This window comes from Microtus oregoni, unplaced genomic scaffold (genome assembly GCF_018167655.1).
Source record: "Microtus oregoni isolate MIOR12 unplaced genomic scaffold, Mior012 000032F_ref0000030, whole genome shotgun sequence".
Classification (NCBI taxonomy): Eukaryota; Metazoa; Chordata; class Mammalia; order Rodentia; family Cricetidae; genus Microtus; species Microtus oregoni.
The window spans coordinates 21,644,211-21,670,798 of NW_024543091.1; the positions used below are offsets into that span (position 1 = coordinate 21,644,211).

Genomic DNA, 26,588 nt, shown 5'->3' on the forward strand with positions numbered 1-26,588 from the left:
CATCTGTAATGAGGTCTGGTGCCCTCTTCTGGTGGGCAGGCATACATGCAGACAGAACATTGTATACATAATAAATAAATTTAAAAAAAAACCCAGCACTTGGGGGATGGAGGCCTAGCCTAAATTAGACCTTATCTCTTTTTTAAAAACTCCATTAGTGAGGAAGATGGAGAGGAACGCATGTGGCATACAGTGGGAGTCGCGGTAACAGCACCTCTGACTGCGACATCAGCCATCAGTGCCAGGATGATGGAGCAGTTTCCCCAAAGTCACACGGCACTGGCCAGCAGCCAGCTGTGTAAGCAACAGTAACCACAGAGCCATTCACTGAAATTCAGTTTTTATTCCAAATGACTGTAATGTCTAGAAATACAGCCACTAATACTCAAAATGGTGTGCTCAGCTGGAAACAAAAGTAGTGGTTTTGGAGGGAGTAGCCAGCAGGCTGCTGGCCTTGGCACCTGGTTATCCCAGGAAAGCATAAAATAGGTGGTGTTCCTCTTCCAGTCTGGAGGTGCAGCCTTTGCAGTGAGGAACACAGAAAGTGGGAAAAAACGGAAGAAAAAACATCACATGATCCCAAGCCTTTGAAATGAACACACAACAGGGGAGAAAGCTTTTGGTAGCAAAATTTTCACAATTCTTAAAATGGGAGTCTTCAAAAGTTCTTAAAATTCAAAAGTTTTTAAAAAAATAAAACGAAATAAACAATCCTGGAGAGGGGACAGTCACACTGGCTTAGAAGAGCTGACGCATGTCGTGAAAATGACCATCAGTCCTCCTTCTGAAACAGTAAGGCCCAGTGTGCCTGATGAACCTGAACTGATTGTACTCGGCGTGTTGCGAGCCCGCCTACGGCTCCTCCTGGCTGAGGCCGAGGCGGCTTTTCTGCACCTCTAGCTCCTCTGCACTGACCACTGACGGGTCGATGGCGGCATATTTGGTTCCATGGAACTGCAGCAAATGTATCTGGGAAAGTGCAGAACGACTTGGGTTATTATTAGTGTTGTTTATGATGCTGACATGAAGGGGGCTTCAGGGTGCTAGGCAAAGTGCTCCACCACCAGGACACCCCATCTCAGTCCCGAACCTTCTTGGTGAGTGTATGTGGAGGCCAGAGGTCAACATCAGTGCAGCTCCTCAGGACTCTAAAATATTACACTCTCCTTATTTCGTGTGTGTGTGTGGAGGCCGGGGACAACCTGTGGGATCGGCTGTCTCCTCCACGTCATTTCTGGCCCTGAACTCAGGTTGTCAGGCTTGGTGGCAGGTCTTTCACTTGTCCTCTCTAGGCAAGGCTGACTTGCCAGCAAACCCCGGGGGCTCCTGTCTGTGCCCCCAGGTGCTGTGCCACCATACCCAACTTTTTAAAAACTTGTATTATGGGGACGGAACTCGGGTCCCCATCCTTGCATGGCAAACACTTTACCAACCGAGCCATCATCTCCCCAAGCCCAGCACCTTCATTTCTCAGTGACTATATTACAGAAGGCGCAGCACGTTATTAACAAGCATGGTGGGAAAACATAAAAACTTCCTAGAATGACACACCAGTACAGGGAACTAGAGAAAAGCTGGAAAACAAACAAGAATATGGGTTTCACTATGTCACTGAGACCGGCCTTGAACTTACAGCACCCCCCACCCCCACCCCCGTTGGCCTCAAAGTTCTATGGTTACAACTATGCACCACTGTGCCTGACCAGAGAAATGGTGGGACCTTTGGTGTCAAATTGTTTTGTTTTTTCAAAGCCAGCTTCTCTATGTTCCTGACTTTTCATGGACATCCTCACCCCCATGGCCCCCATGTATAGAGTATATATGCACTTTGCATTTGTGGGCACATGTGGGCTTTCTGTAGAGGATCAAGGTCGATCACTCTTCCATCTTACTCACTGAGGAAGGTGGTCGCAATCAAATCCAGAGCTCTCTAATATGGTCTGTCTTTTTAATGTGTACAGGTGATTTGCCTGCATGCATGTCTAAGCGTTGTATTCATGCAGCACCCATGGAGACCAGAAGAGGTGGATCCCCTGGACCTGGAGTTTCAGTTGTCAGCTGCCACTAGGAGCTGGGAGTAGAACTGGGGTCCTCTGGAAGAACTGCTGAGCCATCTCTCCAGCACCCTGGTATGGCTAGTCCCCGGCTTGCTTTGGGGAATCCCCAGATGCTACCTTCCCAGGCTTGAAGTCCAGGTAGGCAACCATGTGCACCAGGCATTTATGTGAGTTCTAGAGAGTCTGAACTAAAGTCCTCACACCTGAATGCCAAATGCTTTAACAGAGCCGCCCTGCTAGCCCTTCATAAACATCTTTTCTTTTTTAAAAATTATATGAGTACTCTACTCACATGTGTGTATATATGCCACATGTACGCCTGATGCCCGTGGAGGCTGAAGAGGGTGTTAGATCTCTTGAACTGGAGTTAGAGATGGCTGTGAGCTACAGTGTGGGTGCTGGGAATCGAACTCAGATCATGTGCAAGAGCAGCAATCTTGCACTGAGCCATCTCCCCAGCCCTTCTTAGACATGCTGCTCCCCCAGCGGATGTCTGTCCCGCCTTCCGCGGTGGTGGGAGGTCCTTCCAGTCTTTCCTTCTGTGGTCCGTGGCATGATGAGCATCCCCGGGCACCACTATTCTCTGTTTAGGATCACCTCCTTAGGATCTACTTCCATGGGTGCACGGGAGCACTAAAGACAGGACTCGCTATGGAAGGCGCCTGATGCTTCTTGCCAAATCATCAAGGCAGTCACTTGTCACCCTATTCTATAATCTCTTGAGAGAATGGAGTGTGTTTCTATTTTTGCCAATAGTGCATAATCAGATCACCTCATTTTCTGAGACTCAGACTGTTCCCATTCAGATGGTGTCTCGCTGTAGCTGAATTCCCTGTCTCCAGGAAGCAAGGTCACAGTGCGGGAATGCAGGCTGCTCATCCTGAAAAGGGCTGCCGAGGGAGAGTCGCCTTGGGGGTCTCTACAAGTGCTGTGGATCTCAGGCTGGCCTTACCTGCACATAAAGATTGACCTCTGCACTCCTGCACAGGTAGGGGAAATTGCCTCCCGTCTTGAGGTGAGCCCTCCGGGCATTAGGGTACAGTTTGTACATCTCTTCCTTGGCTTCCGTTGACAGCGCACTCTGGTCAAACACCTTTGAAAGCACACAAGGTGAAACCTCATGGTATTTTTAGCACAGGACAAAAGCATACCATTCCTGAGTGCCAGAGCAGCCAGCGCCCCCTCCTGGTGCTGTGCCTGGTCTCATTCAACTCTAACCCAATGGGTGGGAATATAGCTGTGTGGTAGAACGCTTGCCTAGGGTGTTCTAGGCCCCATTCCCACGGAAGAAAATCCTAATTTTAACTGCAGCTATAGATTTCGCTGCCAAATGTCTGTTGCATCTCTCACCTGTAGCTAATTAACAAAATATTAATAATGAATAATCACTGGAAATGTTAATTTCAAAAAAGATGAAATCTTGGGACTGGAGAGATGGCTCAGTGGTTAAGAGCCCTGGCTCCTCCTCCAGAGGACCCTGGTTAGGTTCCAAGCACCCACATGGCAGCTCACAACTCTCAGTAACTCCGGGGATGCAACACTTGTGGCCTCCATGGGCACTGTATGACATAGTACACTCACATACACACAGGCAAACACCCATACACACAAAGCAAAATAATCATTTACTTATTTATTTATTTATTTAGGCAGGGTCTCTCAATGTAGCTCTGGCTGTCCTGAAACTAGCTCTGTAAACCAGGCTGGCCTCAAACTCAGAGTTCCGCCTGCCTCTGCCTCCCGGGTGGTGGTATGAAAGGCATATACCACCATTACCTGGCTAAAATAATCTTTTTTTAAAAATTAGAGATTAAAGGCAAGAAGTTCAGACTTTCTGGGAACAGTGGCTCTGGCAGCTGAGCACATGTGGTTTTTAATATATTTCAGATGCTTTCAATATAAGCATGCATACAAGATATCTTTGAAAATATTTTAAAGGATATATAAATTTTGTGTGTATACACGCATGCATGTTCGTAGTATGTGGGGGCCAGAGGTCAACCTCACGTGTCATTTTCAAGAATTCGTGTTTTAAGACAGAGTCTCTCAATGGTCTGAAACTTTCTAAGAGGCTAGACTGGCAGTCAGCAAACAGGACCCTGCCTGTTTGCACCTCCCCAATGCTGGTATTACAAGCATGTGCCATGGGACTGGAGAGACGGTTGGGCATTAAAGGCTAGGCTCATAACCAAAATGTCAGAATGTTCGGTAAAAGAACCAGAACCCTTGCGAACTACTAGAAATATAAGACGATACAGCCATCGGAAGACATTATGTCAGTTCCTCAAAAAGTTTAAAGCAAAATTCCATGTGTGCCACTATGTGTGTGCGTACTCGAGAAGCCAGAAGACGGCACCGGGTCTCTTGGAAATGAAGTTATGCACGGTTGAAGAAACCATGTAGGAGCTGGGAACAGAACCTGGGTTCTCTACAAGAGCTCTTTCTGCAGCCCCAAATTACAAGATTCGAAAGCAAGGACCAAGATCCTTTTACACCCATGTTAATAGACATGTAACAGTCAACATCACAAACAACCAGCATGTCATCAACAAGATGTAAAAAAGTTTATGTTACAGACTATCATTCAGCCTTAAAGGAATGACACTCAGATACATTGTGGGGCTAGTGAATCTTTTTTCATTTTTTATTTCGATGTGTATAGGTTTTTTGCCTCTACGTATGTCTATGCACCATAGGCATGCAGGCCAGAAGAGGATCCTCTGAACTGTAGTAAAGAAAGCTTGTGAGCTATTATATGGGTGTTGGGAATGGAACCCAGGTCCTCTTCAAGAGCAGTCACTGCTCTTAACCACTGAGCTTTCTCTATTATATTTTTTCCCAGATTTTTATTTTTAATTATGTATACATGTGTGAATCTGTGTGGATATATGCATGTAAAATCAGTTTCTCCAGAAGCAAAAAGAGGGTTTCAGATCCCCTGGAGCTGGAGTTATAGGTGCCAGATGTAGGTTCTGGGAACTGAACTCAAGTCTTCTGGAAGAGCAGCAAGTGCTTAGCTACTGAGCCATGTCTCCAGCCCCACTGCAGACAACCTTAAGAGCACTGTGCTAAGTGGAACAATCTAGACTTGAACAAATGGTGTATCTAGAGCAAGCAAGTTCACAGAAACAAAGAAGATGGTTGGTCATCAGCCAGGACACGGAGCATGGAGAGCTACTGGGCTCAAACTCAGGCTCTCGGCCTGGCAGCAAGCAATATTTTTAAATGTGATTTAAAAAAAGATTTATTTATTTATTATGCAGGCATGTTCTGCCTGCATGTATGCCTGCACGCCAGAAGAGGGCACCAGATCTCATTACAGATGGTTGGGAGCCACCATGTGGTTGCTGGGAATTGAACTCAGGTCCTCTGGAAGAGCAGCTAGTGCTGTTAACCTCTGAGCCATCTCTCTAGCCTGGCAGCAAGCAGTTTTAGTTGATGGAGCCATCTTGCCAGTCCTACCTTACAGAAATTCTTTACTCTCACAAGGCAAACCTCCGGATGTGAAATGTTTAGTATCTGTGGTTGAGAAAATATAGACACACCAGCCCAAGGGCTTGAGGTGTATGGCTGAGTGGGGAGTATCTTCCCAGCACACAGAAAATTACGGGTTTTGTTCCTACATCCTAAAACAACCTCCCCAAATCAGGTAAAGACTACTAGGCTTACTGAAATTTGTCTCTACTTTATGTATCTTACTTAGCCGACATGAATGTCTGCACCACATTCATACATGATATCTGAGGCGGTCAGAAGAGAGCATGAGATCCCTTGAACTAGAGTTACAGATGGTTGTAAGACACCATGTAGATACTGGAAAACAAACCCAGGGCCTCTGCAAGAGCAGTCAGTGCTCTTAACTGCTGAGCCACCATCTCTTCAGTCTGTTTTAACTTTCGGTGAGGGAAGAGTTGAGACAGTCTTAACATAACTACTTATCCTGGTTGGCCTAGAGTTTGCTGTGTACACCAGGTTGTCTCCAACCTGAGTATTTCCCTGCCCCTGTCTCTCCAGAGCTGGGATCACAGGCCTTCACCAGTACACCCAGCACAACGGTGTCACTCTTAGGAGGAAAACTCCAGGCTAAGCAGTAGATTTTGGAACTGAGGAAACCAAGGTATATTTGCAGAAAGCAGCATGGTTAATGTCCCAAAATAATGACATCTTGACATATACATTTTAAATAAGCACCTAATATTACTTCAAAAGAAACTTACATCCATGATGGTTACAGGGATGTCCCGAATTTTATGAGGTTCCACATAAGAATTCTGACAATTGAGAGTCAGTCTTGAAGCCAGTTCACTCTGACCCAAACTCTCCAGCTGCAGGAAGAAAGACAGGTAACGGCTGCAGTAATTTTGTTTGTATGCTTACAGTAGGTCCATAGATAACATCTATGCTTATGGTGCTGGCAACGCATATGGTGGAAGATCCACCAATGAGAAAACACACTGCATCCGAGACACTGATCTGGGACTGCAGGGCAGTGGCGTTTTCTACTGTGGCACCCAAGTCGAGCTCTGTAACTGGAACGTGGTTTTCCTTTGGCTTCAGCCTGTACTTCCTGCTTAGCCCAGGTGTCTACGGGACAACACACTGATCTGTGCAACTCAAAGGGAAAAAATGAGTACGTAAGGATGTCCTGCGCCTTGGTTCTGAAACACCAGTTTGCAGACGTGTTTGTCAGCTTGACCTGAGTGGTACAGGAGCTCAAGGGAAGAGATTTCCAGCCGGCATGACAGCACACCCCTGCATGTAGGAGGTGAAATTTGAGGCCACAAGATACCTTGTCTTGAGAAACAACAAAACTTAGCCAGGTAGTAGTGGCCCATGCCTTTAATCTCAGCACTTGGGAGGTAGAAGCAGGAAGATCTTTGAGTTGGAGGTCAATCAGGGCTACTTGGAGAAACCCTGCCAAAGGGGTGAAAAAAAAAGAAACAACACAACCTCTGCCCACTCCATAGGAACTAGATTCTCAGGTGCCCAAGAATTGCAGACGTATTGTCTAGTGTGAGGTCTCACAAGGTTTTGTTTTTGGAGATAGTCTTGCTGTATTATCTAGGCTGGCCCCAAAGTGGAGACCCTTCTGCCTCAGCCTACCAAGTGCTGAGATTACAGGCATAATTACCATAGCCAGGCTGAAAAAAATTTTAAACAAAGATTTAATTTTATGTTTAAATTGTATGTGTACAGGTGCCTGTGAGGCCAGCTAAGGGTGCTGAATCCTCAGGAGCTGGAGTTTCCGGCAGCTGTGAGCTCCTTGACATGCAAGGACACAACCCGCATCTTCTGGAGGTGCAGTACATGCTCTTAACCGCTCTATAATTTTTGAGGTTTGTTTTATTTCTATATATGACACAGACAACTTGAGTGTCAGCAAGTGGGTATGTGTGCACATGTGCAGGTGCCCTCAGTGACCAGAGGTGTTGGATACTCCTGCAGCTGGAGCTACCACCAAAGGTGGGTGCTGGGAACCCAACTCACACCTTCTATAAGAGCAGCCAGTGCTCTTAGCCACTCAGCCATATCTACAGTCCCTTAAATTTTATTCATTTGGTTTTTTGAGACAGGGTTTCTCTGTATATCCCTGGCTGTCTGGGAACTCACTCCATAGACCAGGCTGGCCTCAAACTCAGAGATCCGAGTGCTGGAATTAAAGGTGTGTGTAACCACCACTTGGTCCTTAAATTTTATTTTAAACTGACTAATAAACTGACTAATAAACAATATACATATTAGTAGGTACTTTTCCAATGTATGTACCATTAGGTAATGTTACATCAGGTTAAAACGATCTATTTCCTTAAATGCTTACAGTTTACCTTTAAAGAATCTTCTACTTTTTAAAGAATCTATAGTATTTTACTATTACTGTACGTTGCAAAATTAAGTAGGGTCTCACTCTAACCCTAGCTGTCTTGGAACTCACACGCATCTGCTCGCCTCTGCCTCCTGAGCTGCCGGAGACACTGACGGAGCTAAGCCTTCCTCAGCAGTGGGGTCTGTTTGAAGGTCTTAACACAGAGGACTGCTTAACAAATACCTCCTTCCCCCGTGCACAAAAAAGTCCCAGTACAAAGTGTTTGGCAGGCTCTTGATCCTTACCCTGTCCACCATGAAGTCAATGGCATCAGCCATCATCGGGTCCACTGGGCCAGAGGAAAAGTTCCCGAGAACTATTTTCTTGAGCATAAATGCTGGCATCAGCCAAAAGCTGCAAAAAAAGACAGAAGAGGCTGGTGACTGACACTGAAGTCTGCACATAAACAGCGAGCCATCTTTAGCACTGAAGCTCCGTCATGACTGGATGCCTGGAATCCAGGAGGCGGCCCACAACCAACTCCTATGGATCCCCCAAAGCTCCCAAGAGCGACACTTCAACTCAAGACTCAGCAATACTGCAAAATACCTCAGCACAGGCAAGAATTCTGATTACAAGTATGTTTTTTCTAACTAGCTTCATTTCCAGTGGGCATTTAGAAAATTCAGCGTTAGGAAAAATATTCTTGGCCAAGCAGTGGTGGTGCACACCTTTAAATTCCAGCACTCGGGAGACAGAGGCAGGAAGATCTCTGTGAGTTTGAAGCTAGCCTGGTGTACAGATTGAATTCCAGGACAGCTAAAGCTACACAGAGAAATCCTGTCTCAAAAAACAACAACACACAGGGAGAGAGATTTTCCTTCCCTTTGGTTGATAGCATTTTTTGATTGATGTTTTGTGACAGATTTCAAAATACCAAAATGAAAGCTATTTTCTCTACTGAAATTTGCCACTATTACATTAACATGGGCTAATTTAAGAAATTCAATCTTCATGGATTTCTGCATATGATCTTTATTATATTACATTTTATTTGTGTGGGAGCATATTGGCCACAGCATGTGTGTGGGAGTGAGAGGACAATTTGCAGGAGTTGAGGTCTTGTTTCCCCGCTAAGTGGTTTGGGGATACACTGAGTTTGTCAGGCTCGGAGACAGCGCTTACCTGCTGAACCAGCTCATCAGTCCTCTAAACAGGACTTGTGTGTGTTCTGCCTACAAGTATGTATGTGCACCATATACACGCCTGGTGCCCGCAGAGGCCAGAAGAGGGCTCCAGTCTCCTACTGGAGTTACAAGTGTTTGTGTGCTGCCACAAGGGCACTGGAAACCAAACCGGGGGCCTCTAGAAGAACAGCCACTGCTCTTAACTGCTGACCCACTCTCTAAATTAAAAAATATATATTCCAGGTGGTGGTGGAGCACACCTTTATCCCAGCACTCAGGAAGGAAGCAGAGGCAGGAAGATCTCTGTGAGTTCAAGGCCAGCTTGGTCTACACAGAGCAACCCTGTCTCAAATGTCACCCCCCCCAAAAATTAATTTATTTATTGTATGTGTGTACTCATAGTACACATGTGGAGGTCAAAAGAGAACTTGTGGGAGTCAGTTCTCTTCTTCCACCATATAGGTTCCAGAACTGAACTCAGGTTTGTAAGGTTTAGCAGCAAGCATCTTCATCTGCGGAATCATCTTGCTCACCTTCTCTATCTGCTCCTTAATGGACAAGTACTCCCCGTGGAACGCACTCAGTCACTCCTCTCAACTGTGCTGACCTTTCTTCCCGAAGGTCCAGGCTATCTCCTGACGCTTACTGCTCAAAGCTGAGTTCCCTCTTGGAAGGACCACCGCTCAATGTCTGACAACCTCGTAAGCGCCTCCCACCCCAGCCACTTTCTGAGCTCTTAGAGCTGAGGATGCCCTCTGTGCTCTTTTGCCCTGACAGCATCTTAATACTAGCCCAGGCTGGCCTTGAACTTGTAATCCTCTTGCCTTAGCCTTCTTAGTGTTGTGATTGCCAAGCGTGCACTGTGATAGCAGGCTTGGTCATTTTATTTCCCCAGATGCTGGGATCCAGTCTAAAGCCTGTGCATGTTAGGCAAGCACTGAGCTACATCCCCTCCATCAGGTACTCTGTTTGGAAAAGGGAACAGAGCTGGACTTTATTTCCATTGCAAATTAGTTCATTTGTGTATGGTTTTCCTCCTTTCTTTAAAAAGGAAGAGGTGTTTGTTGGGACAGACTTTAAAGCCAAGCGTGCTGGCACATGCCTATCACGCCAGTGCTCAAGAGACTGGGACAGGAAGATAGCCTGGGCTACACAGGTGACCCAAATCAAGTTTTCATAGGCTGTGTTTATGTATTTACCCTTATGCATAAGTTACAGCTACATGATACACTCCTCCGAGGAAGCCAAGTGTGGGAACACATGCTGAGAATCGCAGCACTCTGCAGGAGGCACAGGAAGAACAAGAGCTTGGGATGAGCCTGGGTTACATGGTGAGTTCGAAGCCCTCCAGGGGAGCATAGGGAGATGACGACCGAGAAAAAAGTTATGTAAAATCTCTAGTTGGTTTACAGATGAATGAATGCTTAAATAGAACAGAACTGATCATTAGACTAGAGGTCTTTAGGCTTACATGACATGTGTGAATTTCAGTGGTGACCTATGTATCTTGAACCTATTAGCAAAGCGGGGTGAAAACTACATCTGGGGCTGTTAATAAACAGTTTCCCCAAACTGATTGCACATAGAGGAACATCAGGGTCGCATTACTCTTTTTCTCTGAAGCTTTTTTTTTTTTTAAAGATTTATTTATTATATATATACAGTGTTCTAGCTGTATGTTTGCTGGCCAGAAGAGGACACCAGATCTCATTACAGATGGTTGGGAGCCACCATGTGGCTGCTGGAATTGAATTCAGGACCTCTGGAAGAGCAGTCAGTGCTCTTAACCTCTGAGCCATCTCTCCAGCCCTCTCTCTAAAGCTTTTGGAACCTGTCCTGGAACTAGCACTTGTAGACCAGGCTAGCCTCGAACTCACAGAGATCCACCTGCCTCTGCCTCCTGAGTGCTGGGATTAAAGGCGTGTGCCACCAATGCCCGATGGTCGCTTTATTCTTGATCATCACCCTGAGTATGGTCCTGGGTGCTAAAACTGGAATTAACGTGTAATCCAATAAACAAATGCTACAAAAAGAAACCAAGCTGAATTTTGATGAAAAAAAAAAAACAACATAAAATCAAAATACATTTTACTGAAAAATATTTTGCTGAGAAAAATCTTATCTAAATTTGGAGATTTTGTCAAGTTTGAGACTGGGTCTCACCATATAGTCCTCGCTGGCTTGGAACTTGCTGTAGCCTCAAATTCCCTTCCTCCAGAGTGCTGGGATTAAAGGCGTGCACCTCACACATGGCCTGAAGATACATACTTTAGGGAAGGAACTGAGGCAGGAAAGGAACCAGCGAACATGGAAGAGAAAAATGTGAAGAGAAGTGTAAGGATGAAGGAAGACTTTGTGGTCTGATGAGAAAGTTAAAGACCTTTTTTTAAGAAAGGATTTTTTGGGGGAAAATAAAATTTTTGTCCTAAAGTAGAACGGCTGGATTGTTCCAAATGGTACAAGAAAGGAAAGGAAACACCATAGAGCCCGGAGACAACTCACGGAAGGAAACTCGGGAGCCATGGAGTTGGACAGCGTTTGCCAGGCAGCCACCTTCCCGACAATGCTATGGAGGTCTTTGGGTGGGGGGCACTTTAAGACATAAGGCTTGCTTAACTGACAGGACAATTTTCCCTATAGAAAGACTTCCTTCCAAGGAGTCTATCTATCTTTGCGATGCTTCGACTGTACATGCCGCACAGGAGAGAAATGAGGACTGCAACTGACAAGGCTGCAGCAGGCATGCCAGCTCCATCCAAGCAGCCCCCCAGGGGCCAACAGAACCTATTCCAATGATGAGACTACACTGGGATCCAATCGACAGGGGAATGCCTCCTTTGGAGAAGTACTCTATAAACCTTTAGCAAGGGGGTGGAGGGGTTCTCAAACAAGAGACCCAACAGAACTCAGGAGTTACAACAAAGCTCCAAAGCTCCATCTACTCCAGTTCCTGGAGAGGTGCGGACCCATGAGGTGGTCAACAGCACACGGGAAAGGTGAGCATGACCTCTTGTTTTCATACAAGGTCTCTCTCACCATGTACATACAAGCTCAGGCTGTTCTCAAACTCGTGATCATCTTGCTTCAGCACACACAACATGTAGCATGATATTTAAGAACAGGGTGGGATGTGGCTCAGTTGGAAGAGAATGCCTTGGGTACATACCCAGGACTGATAAACTGGTACGGTGGTCCACACCTATAATCCCAGCACTTGGGAGGATGAAGACTTCTAGGCGACCTCCAGAGCATTGGAAGCCAGCCTAGAAAATATGAAAAGCTGTCATAAGAGACTGGGGAGAAGGCTCAAAGGGTAAGTGCTTGCCCTGCAAGCATGGGGACTGGAGTTCAGATCCCCAGTGCCTGAGCCAATGCTGAGCATGTGGGAGGTAAAGGCATGAGACGCCCGGAGCACGCTGGCCAGCTAGAAAGTCCTGGAGCTCCAGGGAGAGAGTCTACCTCTACGAGGGATGGAGAAAAACGTGTGCGGTCAATCTCTGGCCTCCACACACATACACGATACCCTCACCATACCCCCCACAAAAAGCTGAATAAGGGAAATCTAACCGACTGAGGGAGCTTTTGTTATAAACCTGTTTTGGGGAAGCTGATGTAACACAAAGTTTAACAATGCACAGCAGCCGCAGGTGTGTTGGGGGGGGGGGGCAGACACAACAGGCCGACTGGAGGTAAAGGTCTCCAAAAATGTAAGACACCCAAGGCAAAGGACTGGCACCCCTAGTGCAAGGAGGAGGAATGGTAGAGTAGAGTGCTCTAAAGTGAAGGTACAGGAGAGGAAAAGAGTAACTTAGATACAGAAAGACACTATACAAACTGCCCCATAATAGGAGCCTGGGGTAAACCTGACAGAGGGTAATGAATTGATTTCCTGTTGGAAGCCAGTGCTACTTGATCAGAACCAAAATACTAGGTTGGCAAGAACAACCAACACTTTACAGCCACTCTCCTGATGGAGTCTTGGGAAAGGCAGAGGACCCATTTTTGTAACCTCCGGAATGCCATCCTGGAACTCTCAGCATCTATACTAACAGATGCCAGAGTGCCTGATTCCCCTTGTTTGTAGGACAAGACCACCTACAAACCTCACATGCTCAGGAAACCACCTTTCTGCCAGGACAACCAAGCATCAAGGTCCAGCTGAACAGACCTGAAGTTACCTGTGACAGGTAAGGCTCACGGCGAGACAAAGTTTAATTTCCCAGTAAGAACTGCCTTAGAGGCAGAGGCAGGCGGATCTCTGTGAGTTCGAGACCAGCCTGGTCTACAAGAGCTAGTTCCAGGACAGGCTCCAAAACCACAGAGAAACCCTGTTTCGAAAAACCAAAAAAAAAAAAAAAAAAAGAACTGCCTTAAAAGAAGGGGCAAAGATCCTCATCACAAACAACACCCCTTGGGAAGAAGGAGGGATAAAACCTAGCCTCTTTTATAATTAGATTTATTCATGTGTGTGCACCATGTGCTTGCTTGATGCCTTTTAACACAAGCCTTCTTAGCCAGGCATGATGGGATGTGCCGTAAACAGCAGCACTGGGGGGGGGGGGGGGGAAGGATGCTGGCAAATGCTGAGCTTAGTAAGATCTCTCTCAAAAAGTAGAAATTTTAATATTTACATAAATAAAACCCTGCCAGACTCCATATAATACTGGCACTCAAAAAAATCACCTTCAACCGAGTATCAAGGTCTAAGGGAACTAGAACTCTCCAGAATCTGCACCCTAAGGCCTCTCACTCTGCGGACAAGTCTATTTGCGGTTAAGCGGCAGAGCCTGCTAACACAGGGGCACAATTCAGACTGCCTCGTGCAAAACCACAGATGTGCACACAGTTGCCTCCTAATGATCTCTTTGTCCTAGAACAGCAGGTCTCACCTTCCTAATGCTGCGGCCCTTTGATACAGCCCCTCGTGTTGTGCTGACCCCCAACCATAAACTTATTTCATTGCTACTTCATAACTGTAATTTTGCTATTGTTATGAACTGTAATATCTGATATGTTACTCCTGTGGGGTTGAGAACCTCTATCTAGAGGCAAGGAAACATTTGCCAGTGTATAAACAAGTCCAGACAGCACTTGCCTGGATCTGGGATAAATAGCTATCTTTGTTTTCTTCCCTTGCAATTATGGGTTTAATGTAAAACCACTGTATGGGCTTTTGTTTTTGAGACAGTTTTCTTAAGTGTTGGGGATTTTAGGTATCTACCACCACATCTTGATGCTACCATGTCATTTTAAGTGACATTAGTCTACAAAAGACTAAGCCACAAGGGCTGGGGCTGTAGTTCAGAGGCTGAACGCTCACAAGCACATACCAAACCGTTGGGACAAGCCTTGTGCATGCTCCCTACACATCCTTTCTTTATTAAAGATGAGGAATGGGAAACTACCCAGCCATTCTACTGACCAGTCCCAGTGTTAGATATGAGCTACCTTGCAGTGAATTGTACCACTCTGCTCCCAAATGATGTCTGATGCCCCTACCCCAGGTATAACTGCCTATAGAATATTGAACTAGCACATCCAACCGTCTGGGCCTCTCTGATCAGGCTTTGCCTACTGCTGAGCCGGTCACATGGTAAAAGCATCATGAGAAATGCAGAGGCAAGAATAATGGCTCAGGAGGCAAAAAGCATCATATAGGGCTCTAGGCTTAGCCAAGGGAAAGCGGGTTGCTAAAATCCTGCAGTTACTAGTGGCTGCTCACAGCATCCCTAGGTGATCATAAGCTACAGTTATGGCCACCAGAAGGGACAACCTAGTAAGTGGAAGCTGGCTCACTCAAAGCAGTGAAGAAGACTGCTGGAGTTGATGACAGCTCGGTTCTGAGTCTCTGGTTCCTCAAATTGATTTATGTCAATATAAACTTTTACATACTGATAAAGACCTGAAGAACAGGCCTTTGTTTTGTGTGTGTGGCGCACGTCAGAGGACACAGCTGTCTTCTTCTATCACTGCCTTATTCCCTTGAGACAGGGTCTCACTGAAGTTGGAGCTCACCGTTTTTAGGCTAGGCTGTCTGGCGAGGAATCCTATCTCCACCCCTACCCTACCCAGCACTGTGTGTGGATGTGCCCTGCTTAACTCAGGCCCTTATGGTTGCTGCACAAGCACTCTTACCAAGCCCCTAGGGTTTCACTTTTGACCATTAGTCCTGATGGAAAGGCTGTGCTCTGGAGGTGACTCTGACCTAGGAAGCCCTTGCAGAGACTGTGACACAGCATCCCCTCTGCACAACAGTCTCCCAATGGGTATAAATGTACACCGGCTCATTTTATACAGGACTGTTTAAACACGCCACCCTAAATTTCCTGGTCTGCACCAGTTTAGTGGTATGCCTGTAATCCCAGCACTAGGGGAACAGAGGCAGGAAGATTTTGAAACCAGTCTGGGCTACATTTGAGACCTTGTCTCAAAAACTCCAACACAGGGGGCTGGAGAGATGGCTCAGCAGTTAAAAACACTGGCTGCTCTCCGGCAGGCAGTGGTGGCGCACGCCTTTAATCCCAGCACTTGGGAGACAGAGCCAGGCAGATCTCTGAGAGTTCCAGGCCAGCATGATCTACAAGAGCTAGTTCCAGGACAGGCTCCAAAGCTACAGAGAAACCCTGTTTCGATAAACAAAAGAAGAGTGAGCACTGGCTGCTTTTCCAGAGATCCTGAGTTCAATTCCCAGCAACTACATGGTGACTCATAACCATCTATAATAGTATCTGATGACCTCTTCTGGCCTGCAGGCATATGGATAGGCAGAGCACTTGTACTTTAAAAAAATTTATACATATACGTGTATGTATGTATATATACATCAGGTGTGGGGATGCACACTTTTTAATCCTAGCACCCAGGAGGCAGAGGCAAGAGGACTTCTGAGATTCTGAGAGATCAGGACTATACAATTACACATTGAGTCCCTTCCCATCTCAAAACAACCCAAAGAAACACCCTTTCCAAGCAACAAAACTAGTATGTGTTAAAAATCTGAAGGGAGATACAATCAAACCTCTGGGATCCAGCAAAGAGAGGCAAGTTAGTGTCCCTCCAGTGCTCTAAGCCCTCTGTGAGTTTTGTGGACACATTTTCTAGGTGGGTAAAGGCCTACTGGACTTGTATTGTTAAAGAACTTTTAAGGAAAATATCCTGGAATTTGGCTTCCTTAAAGCCAGTGCCGGGGTGGGAGGGATGACTTGGCGTTTAAAAGCACCCATTGAGTTCTTTATATATTTTGGAGATCAGACCTTTGTCTGTTGCAGGGTTGGTGAAGATCTTCTCCCAGTCAGTGGGTTGCCTTTTTGTCTTAGTGACAGTGTCCTTTGATTTACAGAAGCTTCTCAGTTTTAGTAGGTCCCATTTATTCAATGTTTCCCTTAATGTCTGTGCTGCTGGGGTTATACATAGGAAGCGATCGCCTGTGCCCATCTGTTGTAGGGTACCTCCCAATTTCTCTTCTATCAGGTTCAGTGTGCTCGGACTGATATTGAGGTCTTTGATCCATTTGGACTTGAGTTTTGTGCATGGACAATGGCACTGGGTTTTGATCCTACTACATGTTCTGGCTTTGTGGGAGCCTAGCCAGTTTGGATGTTCACCTTCCTAGACCAGGACGGAGGGGGGAGGACTTTGGAACGTTTCTTTATGCTGTGGAATATTTGTTTCAGGATGTAAAAATGTGTTGCATTCTTTTATGTTGTGTTGTTTAATTCTGTGAAGCTGTGTTACTTTGCCTGTCTAAAATACCTGATTGGTCTAATAAAGAGCTAAATGACCAATAGCAAGGCAGGAGAAATGACATGAGGGGCTGCCAAGCAGAGAGAAAAAGGAGCAAGAGAACAAGGAGAGCAGGATGCTAGGGACCGGCCAGTCAGCCATGGAGTAAGAATAAAAGTAAGATATACGGAAGAAAAGGAAAAAGCCCAGAGGCAAAAGGTAGATGGAATAATTCAAGTTAAGGAAAGCTGGCTAGAAATAAGCCAAGTGAAAGCCAGGCATTCTTAAGACTAAGCCTCCATGTGTATTATTTGGGAGCTGGGTGGCAGGCCCACCAAAGAAGTAAAATAACCACCACCAACACTGCCTCGAGGTAGGAGGAACAGATTCCTGAAAGTTGCCCTTTAGCCTCCCAAAGCACTCTGGATATGTGCCTACGCTCACACATCATATCAGTAATAAATGTAACACTGTACCATGTGATAGGTCACTTGAGATCTCTCCCTTTGTAGGAGAATATGCTGACTTAGTCAAGGACCAGGGGTGACTGGGTATGCAAAACACTGGGGCGATATTAACCTTTATCCAAGTTTGCCTCTAGGAGGCCTGCATAAACTACAGCCACCCACCCATTTCTGCCTGGTGAGCAGGTCCTACATGCCTCCCATGAGCAAGAGAAGAACATGAGCATGCAGCAAAGTGGACCAGCCCAACTCAAGTACTTTTGAGAAGCCATCTGTCAAAGGGCCTAGACCTAGATTAGCCTGTGGATCCAGCACTATGGGGCAATGTGGGCACCAGACTCTCGTGTCCCACCAAGGACAGTCAGATTCCTGAACTGTCACGCGGTAGAGGTTTGTGACAGACACGGGTGGTACTTAGCCTTCCCTCTTGGTGGTAGCACAGAGAGGTGTGCTACCACCCTTGCATTCTGATACAACCTCCTGTGTTTGGGCAAAACAGCAGCCTTGGGGAAGATGGCTAATCCATTCAAAATGGCTGAGTCCTACAAGATTTCTGCTCATTTTTTCCCTTTAGTGAGAAATTTACTAGAATTAAGTAAGACATAGAGATGCGGCCTGAGGCCTTACCCAGAAACTACACAGGAAGGCTTTTATCCTGTGGTACAGTGAATGGGGATGGTGCAAATCCATCCCTGTCCTGGGCTAATTCCAAAGAGGAACGGTGGGTGTGCCCCTAGAACAAGGAGGAAGGTTGACTTTTCACCTTTAACCAGGTCTATAGTTAAAGCCCCAAGCCAGAATGTTGCTCAGTATACAGCCAAGAGCTGGTTTTGCTGGGATGGTTACACAGAAGTTCACCAGAGCAGGGCAGGATTTCTTCCTCCAACTTAAGCAATTCCATTTTGAAATCACCTCTCTTTTCTCATTAAGAAAGCCCCGGAGTCAGTGCCCTTGTCCCACAGGGCTGTGGACTGGATGTCAACACAGCTGGTTCCCTTTGCTGGGAAGGCCTGGGCTTCCTTGAGGACACAGATCTTTCTCAGTATTTAAACCAGCCAGCCCTTCTAATCAACACATTACCAGGTCTCCACAATAAAAGCTTAAAACCTGTTCTAACACACAATAAAATAAAAGTCTCTGTTAAGGTGATCGTTTGGGACCCTGGTCTTCAGGTTTTCTGGGTCTTGCAACTTATCAAATCCTTTCCCTTACTCCAACAACTTGTCCTTAATTCACTGGGTCTTTCTCAAGTGGGAAGTATATGGATGTGTGTTCAGAGTAGAGACTAGCCTTCCTGACGAGTACATGTTTGCCTGAAGATACCATCTAATTTATCAAGTAAAATGTTAAAACCAGGCTGGGAAGATGACTCCATGGAGTAAGTCTCTGCCATGAAAGCAGTGAGGATCTGAGTTCAGATCCCTGGAAACCACACAAAGCTGGAAGCAGGAGCATGAGCCTGTCATCCTAGAACACCTACAGCAAGAAGGGAGACTCCCTAGAAGTCCATGGGGCCAGTTACCATGGCATACACAGTAGTGAACGTCAAGACTCACACCCAAGGGGTCCTGATTGCCCCACATGCACTATGGCTCGCATTCACACAGGCAAAGATTAAAAATAAAATGTTAAAATCAATGAAAGGATTGTTGAGGGGAACCTGGTACCTTACTGGTAGCTCCTACAGAAATTCTAGATGTAAAATTTTCTGGAGAAGGGACATGAAGTGCCATGATCACACCACCATGAACTGAGTGCTCTCATCTTTCTCCATCACCCCTCAGGGCAACAGCCCAGAAAAGAAGGAAAGCAAACTGTATGAAAATTAATAGCAGAGCGTGACAGAAAAATGGGAAAATCCACACAAAACTGTCCATCTAGAGAACTGCTCTTACAAGTAAGGCCAGAACACCATCTGTGGGGCTCCAGAGAGACTATGGAAACACGTGACTACATGCTGAGCCCAAACCAAGTAAAGGAAGAGCTGAATGTGGCGTTCACAGCATTCTTTTCCTGGATTACCTTATATTGCCACTGAATCAAAACTCCCCCAAAGCCAACATTTAAAACTATGTTCTTACCTGTTTGCAGTCCATGTTTGGTTGAAAATAGACGTGTCACTGAAGGCATTGCAGAGGATGAGGGAGTGGACTCGTGGAGACTTGTGAGTGTATTCAGCAAATTTCTGAGCCAAAAAGCCTCCCAAAGATGCCCCAAACAGATGGACCTAATTATACACAAACACAAGGCAGATCCTAAAACACTGAGTTGCTTCAATTTTTGTGAACCACAGAGTATGCCACCACTACCTAGCAGGCTGAAACGGCAACAGCAGTTAGAAACGTACAGACATTTAAATAAATGTGTACAGCCCATCAAGAGAACAACACAGGGAGGTTAAAGACATGGCTCAGCAGTTAAGAGTGCTTGTTGCAGAGTCTGGAGGAGCAGAGTTTGGATCCCAACAGCCATGGGACAAGCCGGTGTACTGCCCATACCTGTAGCCCCAGGGGCCTTGGAGGAATAGATGGAGAGTGACAGAGGACACCCAACACCCTGTGCGACCTCTGCAAGTACACGGAGCTGTGCGTACAGCAATACAAGTCTTAAACAAGCAAACAAAACCCCTGGGAAATCAAACTGGACACGGCTGTGGAAGCTGTGGATGTTTATCACTGACATGTGCACAGCCATGTCAAGGACCCATGGGACTAGCAAAGCCTTCCCTTGGACCAGACAAGAGTGCTGATGAACAACGGACCTTCAGCCAAAACCAGTGTATGCAGACACTATCAACCACAGCTTCCTCCTTCTGGATAACTGCAACCTGAAACTGCTCCCCACTACCTCCTACTGAGACTAGCAAAACCCGCCTCCTTGTTGAGTGGTTTACAATAAAGTCGTTGAGGTTTCACTGGTACATCTCCATCAGAGCGCATGGCTCACCCAAACCCGGCTTTTCTGTATACGTGACTGTCCTTTCTTCATGCCTTGTCACCCCAGTCAGGTTTCTAAGATCCAGCCTCACGGACTGCTCACACCTCTAATCCTCCCGGCACTGGGAGGTAGAAGACCTAGAGTTCAAGGTCATGCTTGACTATACAGTGAGCTTGAGGCCAATCTGGGCTATGAGGCTCTCACTGAAACAGAACAATGATCTAATGCCCTGTTAGAGTTTCGATTGCTGTGACGAAACACCGAGACAAAAAAAAGCAAGTTGGGAAGGAAAGGGTTTCTTTACCTTACTCTTCTACAACACTATTCGTCACCGAAGGAAGTCAGGATGGGAACTGAAACTGGGCAGGAACCTGGAGGCAGGAACTGATGCAGAGGCCATGAAGGAATGCTGTTTACTGGCTTGCTCCCCATGGCTTGGTCAGCTTGCTTTCTTATAGAAAGCAGGACCACCAGTCCCAGGGGTGGACACACCCACAATAGACTGGGTTCCTCCCCCATCAATCACTAATAGAGAAAATGCCTTATAGCTGGAGCTCATGGAGGCCTTTCCTCTCTGATGACTCTAGCTTGTGTCAAGATGACACACAAAACCAGCCATGCATGCCCTAAAACCAAAACCTTTTTGAGGACATAATTCTGATAAAAGATTATACAGCATTTTGGATCTTCAGATCAGGGACACTCAACAGATAAAGTGTATGTGACTACTCCAAAATCTGAGTCACCATCTCAAGCATTCCAGACAGGGCTGCTCAACCTGTGCTGACCCATGCTGCCTTGGAAAGGACCTCAGACATGCTATGCTAAACAGAAAAAGCCAGTTCTTATATAATTTCACTTAGGTAAAATGTCCAGAGCAGATAAGGTCATAGAGGTTGCAGAGCTAGGAGGAAAGACGGGGGACGACTGATAATAACTTTCCTACTGTGCAGGCACAGGTGCACATGTGCCATGGCATGCTCGTGGAGGTCTGAGGGTGGAGGAGGCACAGAGGTCCTTGTGCTCACAGGAAGGCACTAGGGAAACCAGGATGTTAAACTTGAAGGGCTGTCTCTTCAAAGGGAGATGTGTACCACGTTTTCCTCCCAGAAGGCTGGAAGGTGGTTAACAGCCTGGTGCCCTTTGTGCTATCTGTGTGACAGAAACCAGACCAGATCCTCCCGGAGACCCTTATGATGTCACATGTGGTCAGTCTACAGAACACATCGTTATGGATGATGTCACACGTACTCCAGGAAAGTTCTGATATACTCATGCCTTAAGCTCTACTGTGCACACAGCACAAGATAATTATCACCAGAAATGTTTCAAATGCTATGCTTAAATATGCCTAAAATACATGCTGGCGTCAGACTCTCCACCGGCTACTAGTTGTGTTGATCCTGACTGCCTTCTTATCTTACCTGGACTGTTGTTCTGTGGCCTTGGCAGTCACAGAGACCCCCACAACTGGCGCCCAATGTATAACTGGCACCAGGGCAAGCCACAGTTCTCTACCTACCATGTGGCCCCTTGGTGACTTTGGTGACAAGTGCCTTTACCGTCTCAGCAGCCCAATCTTTACCATCTCATTGGTTCAAAAAATTTCCTTTGGTGGGGGGTGAAAAAAAGGCTCCAAAGTTGACAGTGTTGACAGCTACAAATATATCTTGGAATTTTAAATATGTGACTTTCTACTTTAAAAATAGTACACTGTGTGATATGTGAATTGTATCACAATAAAGCTATTACTAAAAAATAAAAGACAACCTAGCCTTTATAAGATGCACAGACATTACATGTTATTAGTGTAGGTACTCACTTTATCCAACTGTAAGTGGTCTAAAAGTTTTCTGAATCCATCACAGAATTCAAGATGATCCCAATAAACTGGATACTGCAACTGAAATAGAAATTTTATGTTAAAAACTTAAAATGCCACTCAGTATTCGAATAGTTCAGGAATCACATAACAACATTCCCATTGCCCGCCTTTGCTTCTTTTTCAAAGTGTGTAAAAATGACATCATTTAAGGTTTTTTATTTTTTAAAGCTTATCTTTAGGTGTGTGTTTGTGTCTGAACGCCACATGCATGTGGGTGCCAATAGAGACCAGAAGAGCTGTCAGGTCTCCTGGGGCTGCTGTTACAGACGCCCGTGTGCTGCCATGTTGGTTCTAAGAACTGAACCTGAGCCCTCTGGAAGAGCAGCCAGTGCGCTTAACCACTGAGCAGTCTCTCCAGTCCACATACAACAATCTCAATACGTATCAATTTCCTTTTCAAATAGACTTAGGGGCAAGAACAACTCCTGCAGAATTCCTCCAGGTAAAGAAACCCAATTTCATTCTGAATTGAGAACAAGAGGTTCATAGAGCCAGGAGGACTGGAGATAAAATCTTTCCTTAAGAAAGCCCCTCCCCTTAGTAGGATTTCTTTAAGGAACTGTTCAATAAAATCATCCTTTGCAATTTTCTTAGTTTTTCTGATTTCCTGTACTTTCACTATGACTACCTGACCCTAAAAAGCCTGTCTGGTAGCACTGGTGATAATGAAGACAAAAGTATAAGCAACAAACTCATTTCTAGGGACTGAGACTTGTCCCCTAAGAATTTCTTCGTGTGTGTGTGTGTGTGTGTGTGTGTGTGTGTGTGTGTATGCGCGCGCGCATGCTCAACAAATCCTTTATCACTGAGCTCTATCTCTGGCCTCATTTACAAATGCATAAACCCTACCAACAAGCTTGTTTTGTTGTTTCAAGCCCTCAGATTTATATTGTCATTTAAAAAAATCAGTAGGATAGATCCTGCTATGTAAATTATAGGATAATTTTGGACTTGATATAATATATTTTATTATAAAATTCTCTTTGTGGAGAAGGCTTCTCGACTAGGATGTAGATGGCACCCTAAAAGAAAGGGGATGTATTTATAAAAGCTTTCATTTGAAAGTCTTCACACTAAGACCAGGGCTTGACATGTGCCCAGCTTACATAGGTTCTGAGCTTAATCCCCAAGACCAAACCCAACTACATTTATAGGTAATAAAGTTGTACACAATTTAATACCCTCTTCCCACATGCACAGTTAAGACAGTAAAGCTGAGTAAACTGACAGACTATATTACATTCTTCAGAGCTGTAGACAGCTCAGTGGTTAAGAGCACTGGTTGCTCTTCCAGAGGACCCAAGTTTGGTTTCCAGAATCCACTCTGAGCAGTTCACAATAGATGACAGGTTCAGAGCTCCTTGGGCATGCCACGTGCACATACACAGATGCACAGACAGACACAGACACACACACACACACACACACACACACACACAAACACTAAACAAACAAGCAAGCAAGCGTAATTTTCAAAAGAATCCTGCAGGGTGTGCTGACTCAAACCTTGGTTCCTGGCACTGAGAAAACAGAGGCAGGTGGATCTGTGAGTCTGAAGCCAGATTGGTCTACAGAACTAGTTCTAGAACAGTCAGGGCTACACAGAACTTGTCTCAACAGCACACCCAACCCCGCCACCCAAACCAAATCAAACTAAACCAGAAAGGAACCTCAAAGGCAAAGAAAATCAGAGGTAAGGCCTCTGAAACTGGCCAGTGTGAGGCAGGAAGCCCTGCCATCATTTGCTTTCTGGAGGACAGACTCCTGAGGGCAGCTCAGGCTCCACGCATGGCTATGGAGGGCTTGGGTGCTCACCCTCCTGGTGTGTGTGTGTGTGTGTGTGTGTGTGTGAAGGATGACCAAGCACCCAGGACACAGGAAGTTAACCCAAGACTCACACCATCTGAGGAATGGGGAAGAAATGAGAGATGAAGCCAGAGAGCGCCTGGAGCAGCACTGGAGCCAATTGTTCTCTCAAGAGAAGGGCTGTCAGGACAAAGAGCACTCGGATTTTCTAATGGGACCCCCATGTGTAAACCAGTTTCCTTCCGCGATGGTTAATATGGACAGTCGGCTCTACAGGAGGTGTGATGAGGGACTATCCATCACACGAGCTGGGGTCACAGACCGAACACGAAAGCAAGCTTTCTCTCTGCCGCTACCTGCAGTCGCAACACAACCACCTGCCCCAAGCCCTCGCAGCCCTCACGCCCGCCATGATGATCTGTACCCTTGACTGTGAGTCACGCAAACCCTTCCCTCCTCACGTTCTATCCCAGTAACATGCCAAGTAACTAATTCCCCTTCCAACAGAAGGTAGCTGACCACTTTCTCTCTCCCTCAGACAGTGACCGACTGGATCACAACAGCGGCACTCCATAGGGAGCTGGGGAAAGGAACACCGCAGGTCCCAGAGGCCACCGCGGCTATACAAAGCTGCAGACAGGCTCTTCCTCACCAACCTGTGCTGAGGCACAGGCATCACAACCTCTGTCACAAGCAACAGCACCTTCCACGTAAACACTCTTGCTCTAGAGAGAAAATTCAGAAGGAACAGTGGGAAATAAGAGCAAGCTCTAACTCTGCTAAGAAATAATACTCGGGAACAAAGCCTTTCTGACGAGACCTTGAGGATACTTTAAAAGAGGAAACAAGCGCAGGGCGCACAGCTTAGTGGTGTGGAGCTCTCGGCCATGACTGAAAAATAAAACAGGAGAACACAATCTGACTCCAGATAAAAAGCTCCCATTACTAGAGTTAGTGAGAAGCAGAAGGGCCAAGGGGCACAAGCCGGAGTTTCAATGCTAAAGCGTAATACTTACAGCTATCACCCGATAACCCCAGCCAGTCAGAGCCAAGACCTGCTGAAAAAACACATCTGCCGTCCCGCTGACAGGAGGGAGGAAGATGAGAGGGCACCGGATGCTTCTGGGGCCAGCATCATAGAGCGACCATATCTTACTGTCGTCGTCATCTACGATTATCTGGAGGGAAAGTTAAAAGGGGACAAAGGAAAATCGTGAGCCGGGGTTTGAAGGTGCTGGTTTTAATAGTCACTGGCAATGTTAACAGAGCTGCCGCGTTTGTTCCAGGGTAACATGGGGGTCACAGATGGGCGTCCCACAGTAAACTGCTTTGCTTTCCTTTTCTTTCTTCAGTGTGTTTTGTCAACTTCCCAAGAGTCACCTTTTCTCTTTTTAACTGACCTTACCAGAGTAAGAGCAAGTCTGTTTTGTTTACCACTAAACAGTAAACTCTACATGGCATTTTATATTTTCCGTGTGTGCGCACACATGTATGTGTGTGCATGTGTGTGCGTGCGTCTACACAAGAGCAGTTTGCAGTCATTCTTTTTTTTTAAGGTTTATTTTTTTTAATTTAATTATTATGTGTACAATATTCTGTCTGCATGTATGCCTGCAGGCCAGAAGAGGGCACCAGACCTCATTACAGATGGTTGTGAGCCACCATGTGGTTGCTGGGAATTGAACTCAGGACCTTGGGAAGAGCAGGCAATGCTCTTAACCACTGAGCCATCTCTCCAGCCCTGCAGTCATTCTTAAGTACTGGCCCAGAGGACTGGCTAGGGTCAGCAGAGTCAGAGACTGAACAGGGCAGGCCAGGAGGAACTGAGAACCCACTCTGGGGAGAGGCTAGACAGACCCCAGGAGCTTCAGGATCCAATCTCTAGCAAAGCTGAGAGGGAGGGAGGGATTTCATCAGCGGATGAGGACCAGGTAGATGTGTGTGTCACTGTCCTAGGAAAGGCTTCAACATTCACTTGAGGTTGGGAAGTGGGAGAAAGCAGTTGTTTTAGGGATGGGAGGAAGACGAGGTCACCAGAGGCCTTTGTGATTCCTGACAGGGAAGAAAGGATGAAACGAGGCGAGTCAAGAACATCACCCACAAATGCAGACAGTTGGGAGTTACTCAGTGCCGGCTAGCTGTTACTATACTTCATCGTACCAACACTCAACAGTAAAAACAATATCCATCTTTTTTTTTTTCTGAATTCTAGCTAGCAGGACTGTGGACTCGTGTCCATCTGTGGGGAGCAGCTGACTAAGAGGGGTCACCGGGGTCACTAAGAGCTGACAAATGGGACAAGGCAAAGTCCAGGGACTCCAAATAATTTCCGCCTGGCCTTCCCCAGATGGTGACAATACAGCTCATGTTCTTGACCTTTGTGTTTGCCATTTGTTTTGATTCCTAGGTCCCTTTGTGATTGTGGTTTAAAAAAGCACATAACAAAACTGATGACCTTTCCAGCCCGCACAACGAATCCCAGTCTTACAAAATCAGGAAAGACGAGCATAGACCTGAGTCTTCCAGGGATGGACTTGTTTGACTGATCGAACTTGGAAGGAGAGTAACACAAACATCAGGGTCTGAAATAAACAGCGTGCTCTGAAGTGACAGAGGCACTCTGAACATGAGCCAGAAATACCACAAGTATTTAGCTTCAACTTCCCCTGAATTCTCTGAATGTCAGTTTCATCAGAGCTTCTTCAGAACACACAGAATCTGCTTGAC

General features: G+C 46.1%; 1 protein-coding gene across 1 annotated transcript in view; it reads right to left on the bottom strand.

The window, feature by feature from the left end:
• Nucleotides 1-323: 323 nt before the first annotated feature.
• The window catches only part of Spg21 (SPG21 abhydrolase domain containing, maspardin), a 32,342-nt gene continuing 6,077 nt past the window's right edge, over nucleotides 324-26,588 (bottom strand). Inside the window, exons 3-9 of the mRNA XM_041679660.1 lie at nucleotides 24,878-25,039; nucleotides 21,993-22,073; nucleotides 19,315-19,460; nucleotides 8,166-8,274; nucleotides 6,275-6,382; nucleotides 3,010-3,150; nucleotides 324-969 (exon numbers count right to left, since the gene is read on the bottom strand). Of these exons, the coding sequence (XP_041535594.1) occupies nucleotides 853-969; nucleotides 3,010-3,150; nucleotides 6,275-6,382; nucleotides 8,166-8,274; nucleotides 19,315-19,460; nucleotides 21,993-22,073; nucleotides 24,878-25,039 (864 nt within the window). The 3' untranslated portion in view covers nucleotides 324-852. The remainder of the gene's footprint in view (nucleotides 970-3,009; nucleotides 3,151-6,274; nucleotides 6,383-8,165; nucleotides 8,275-19,314; nucleotides 19,461-21,992; nucleotides 22,074-24,877; nucleotides 25,040-26,588) is intronic.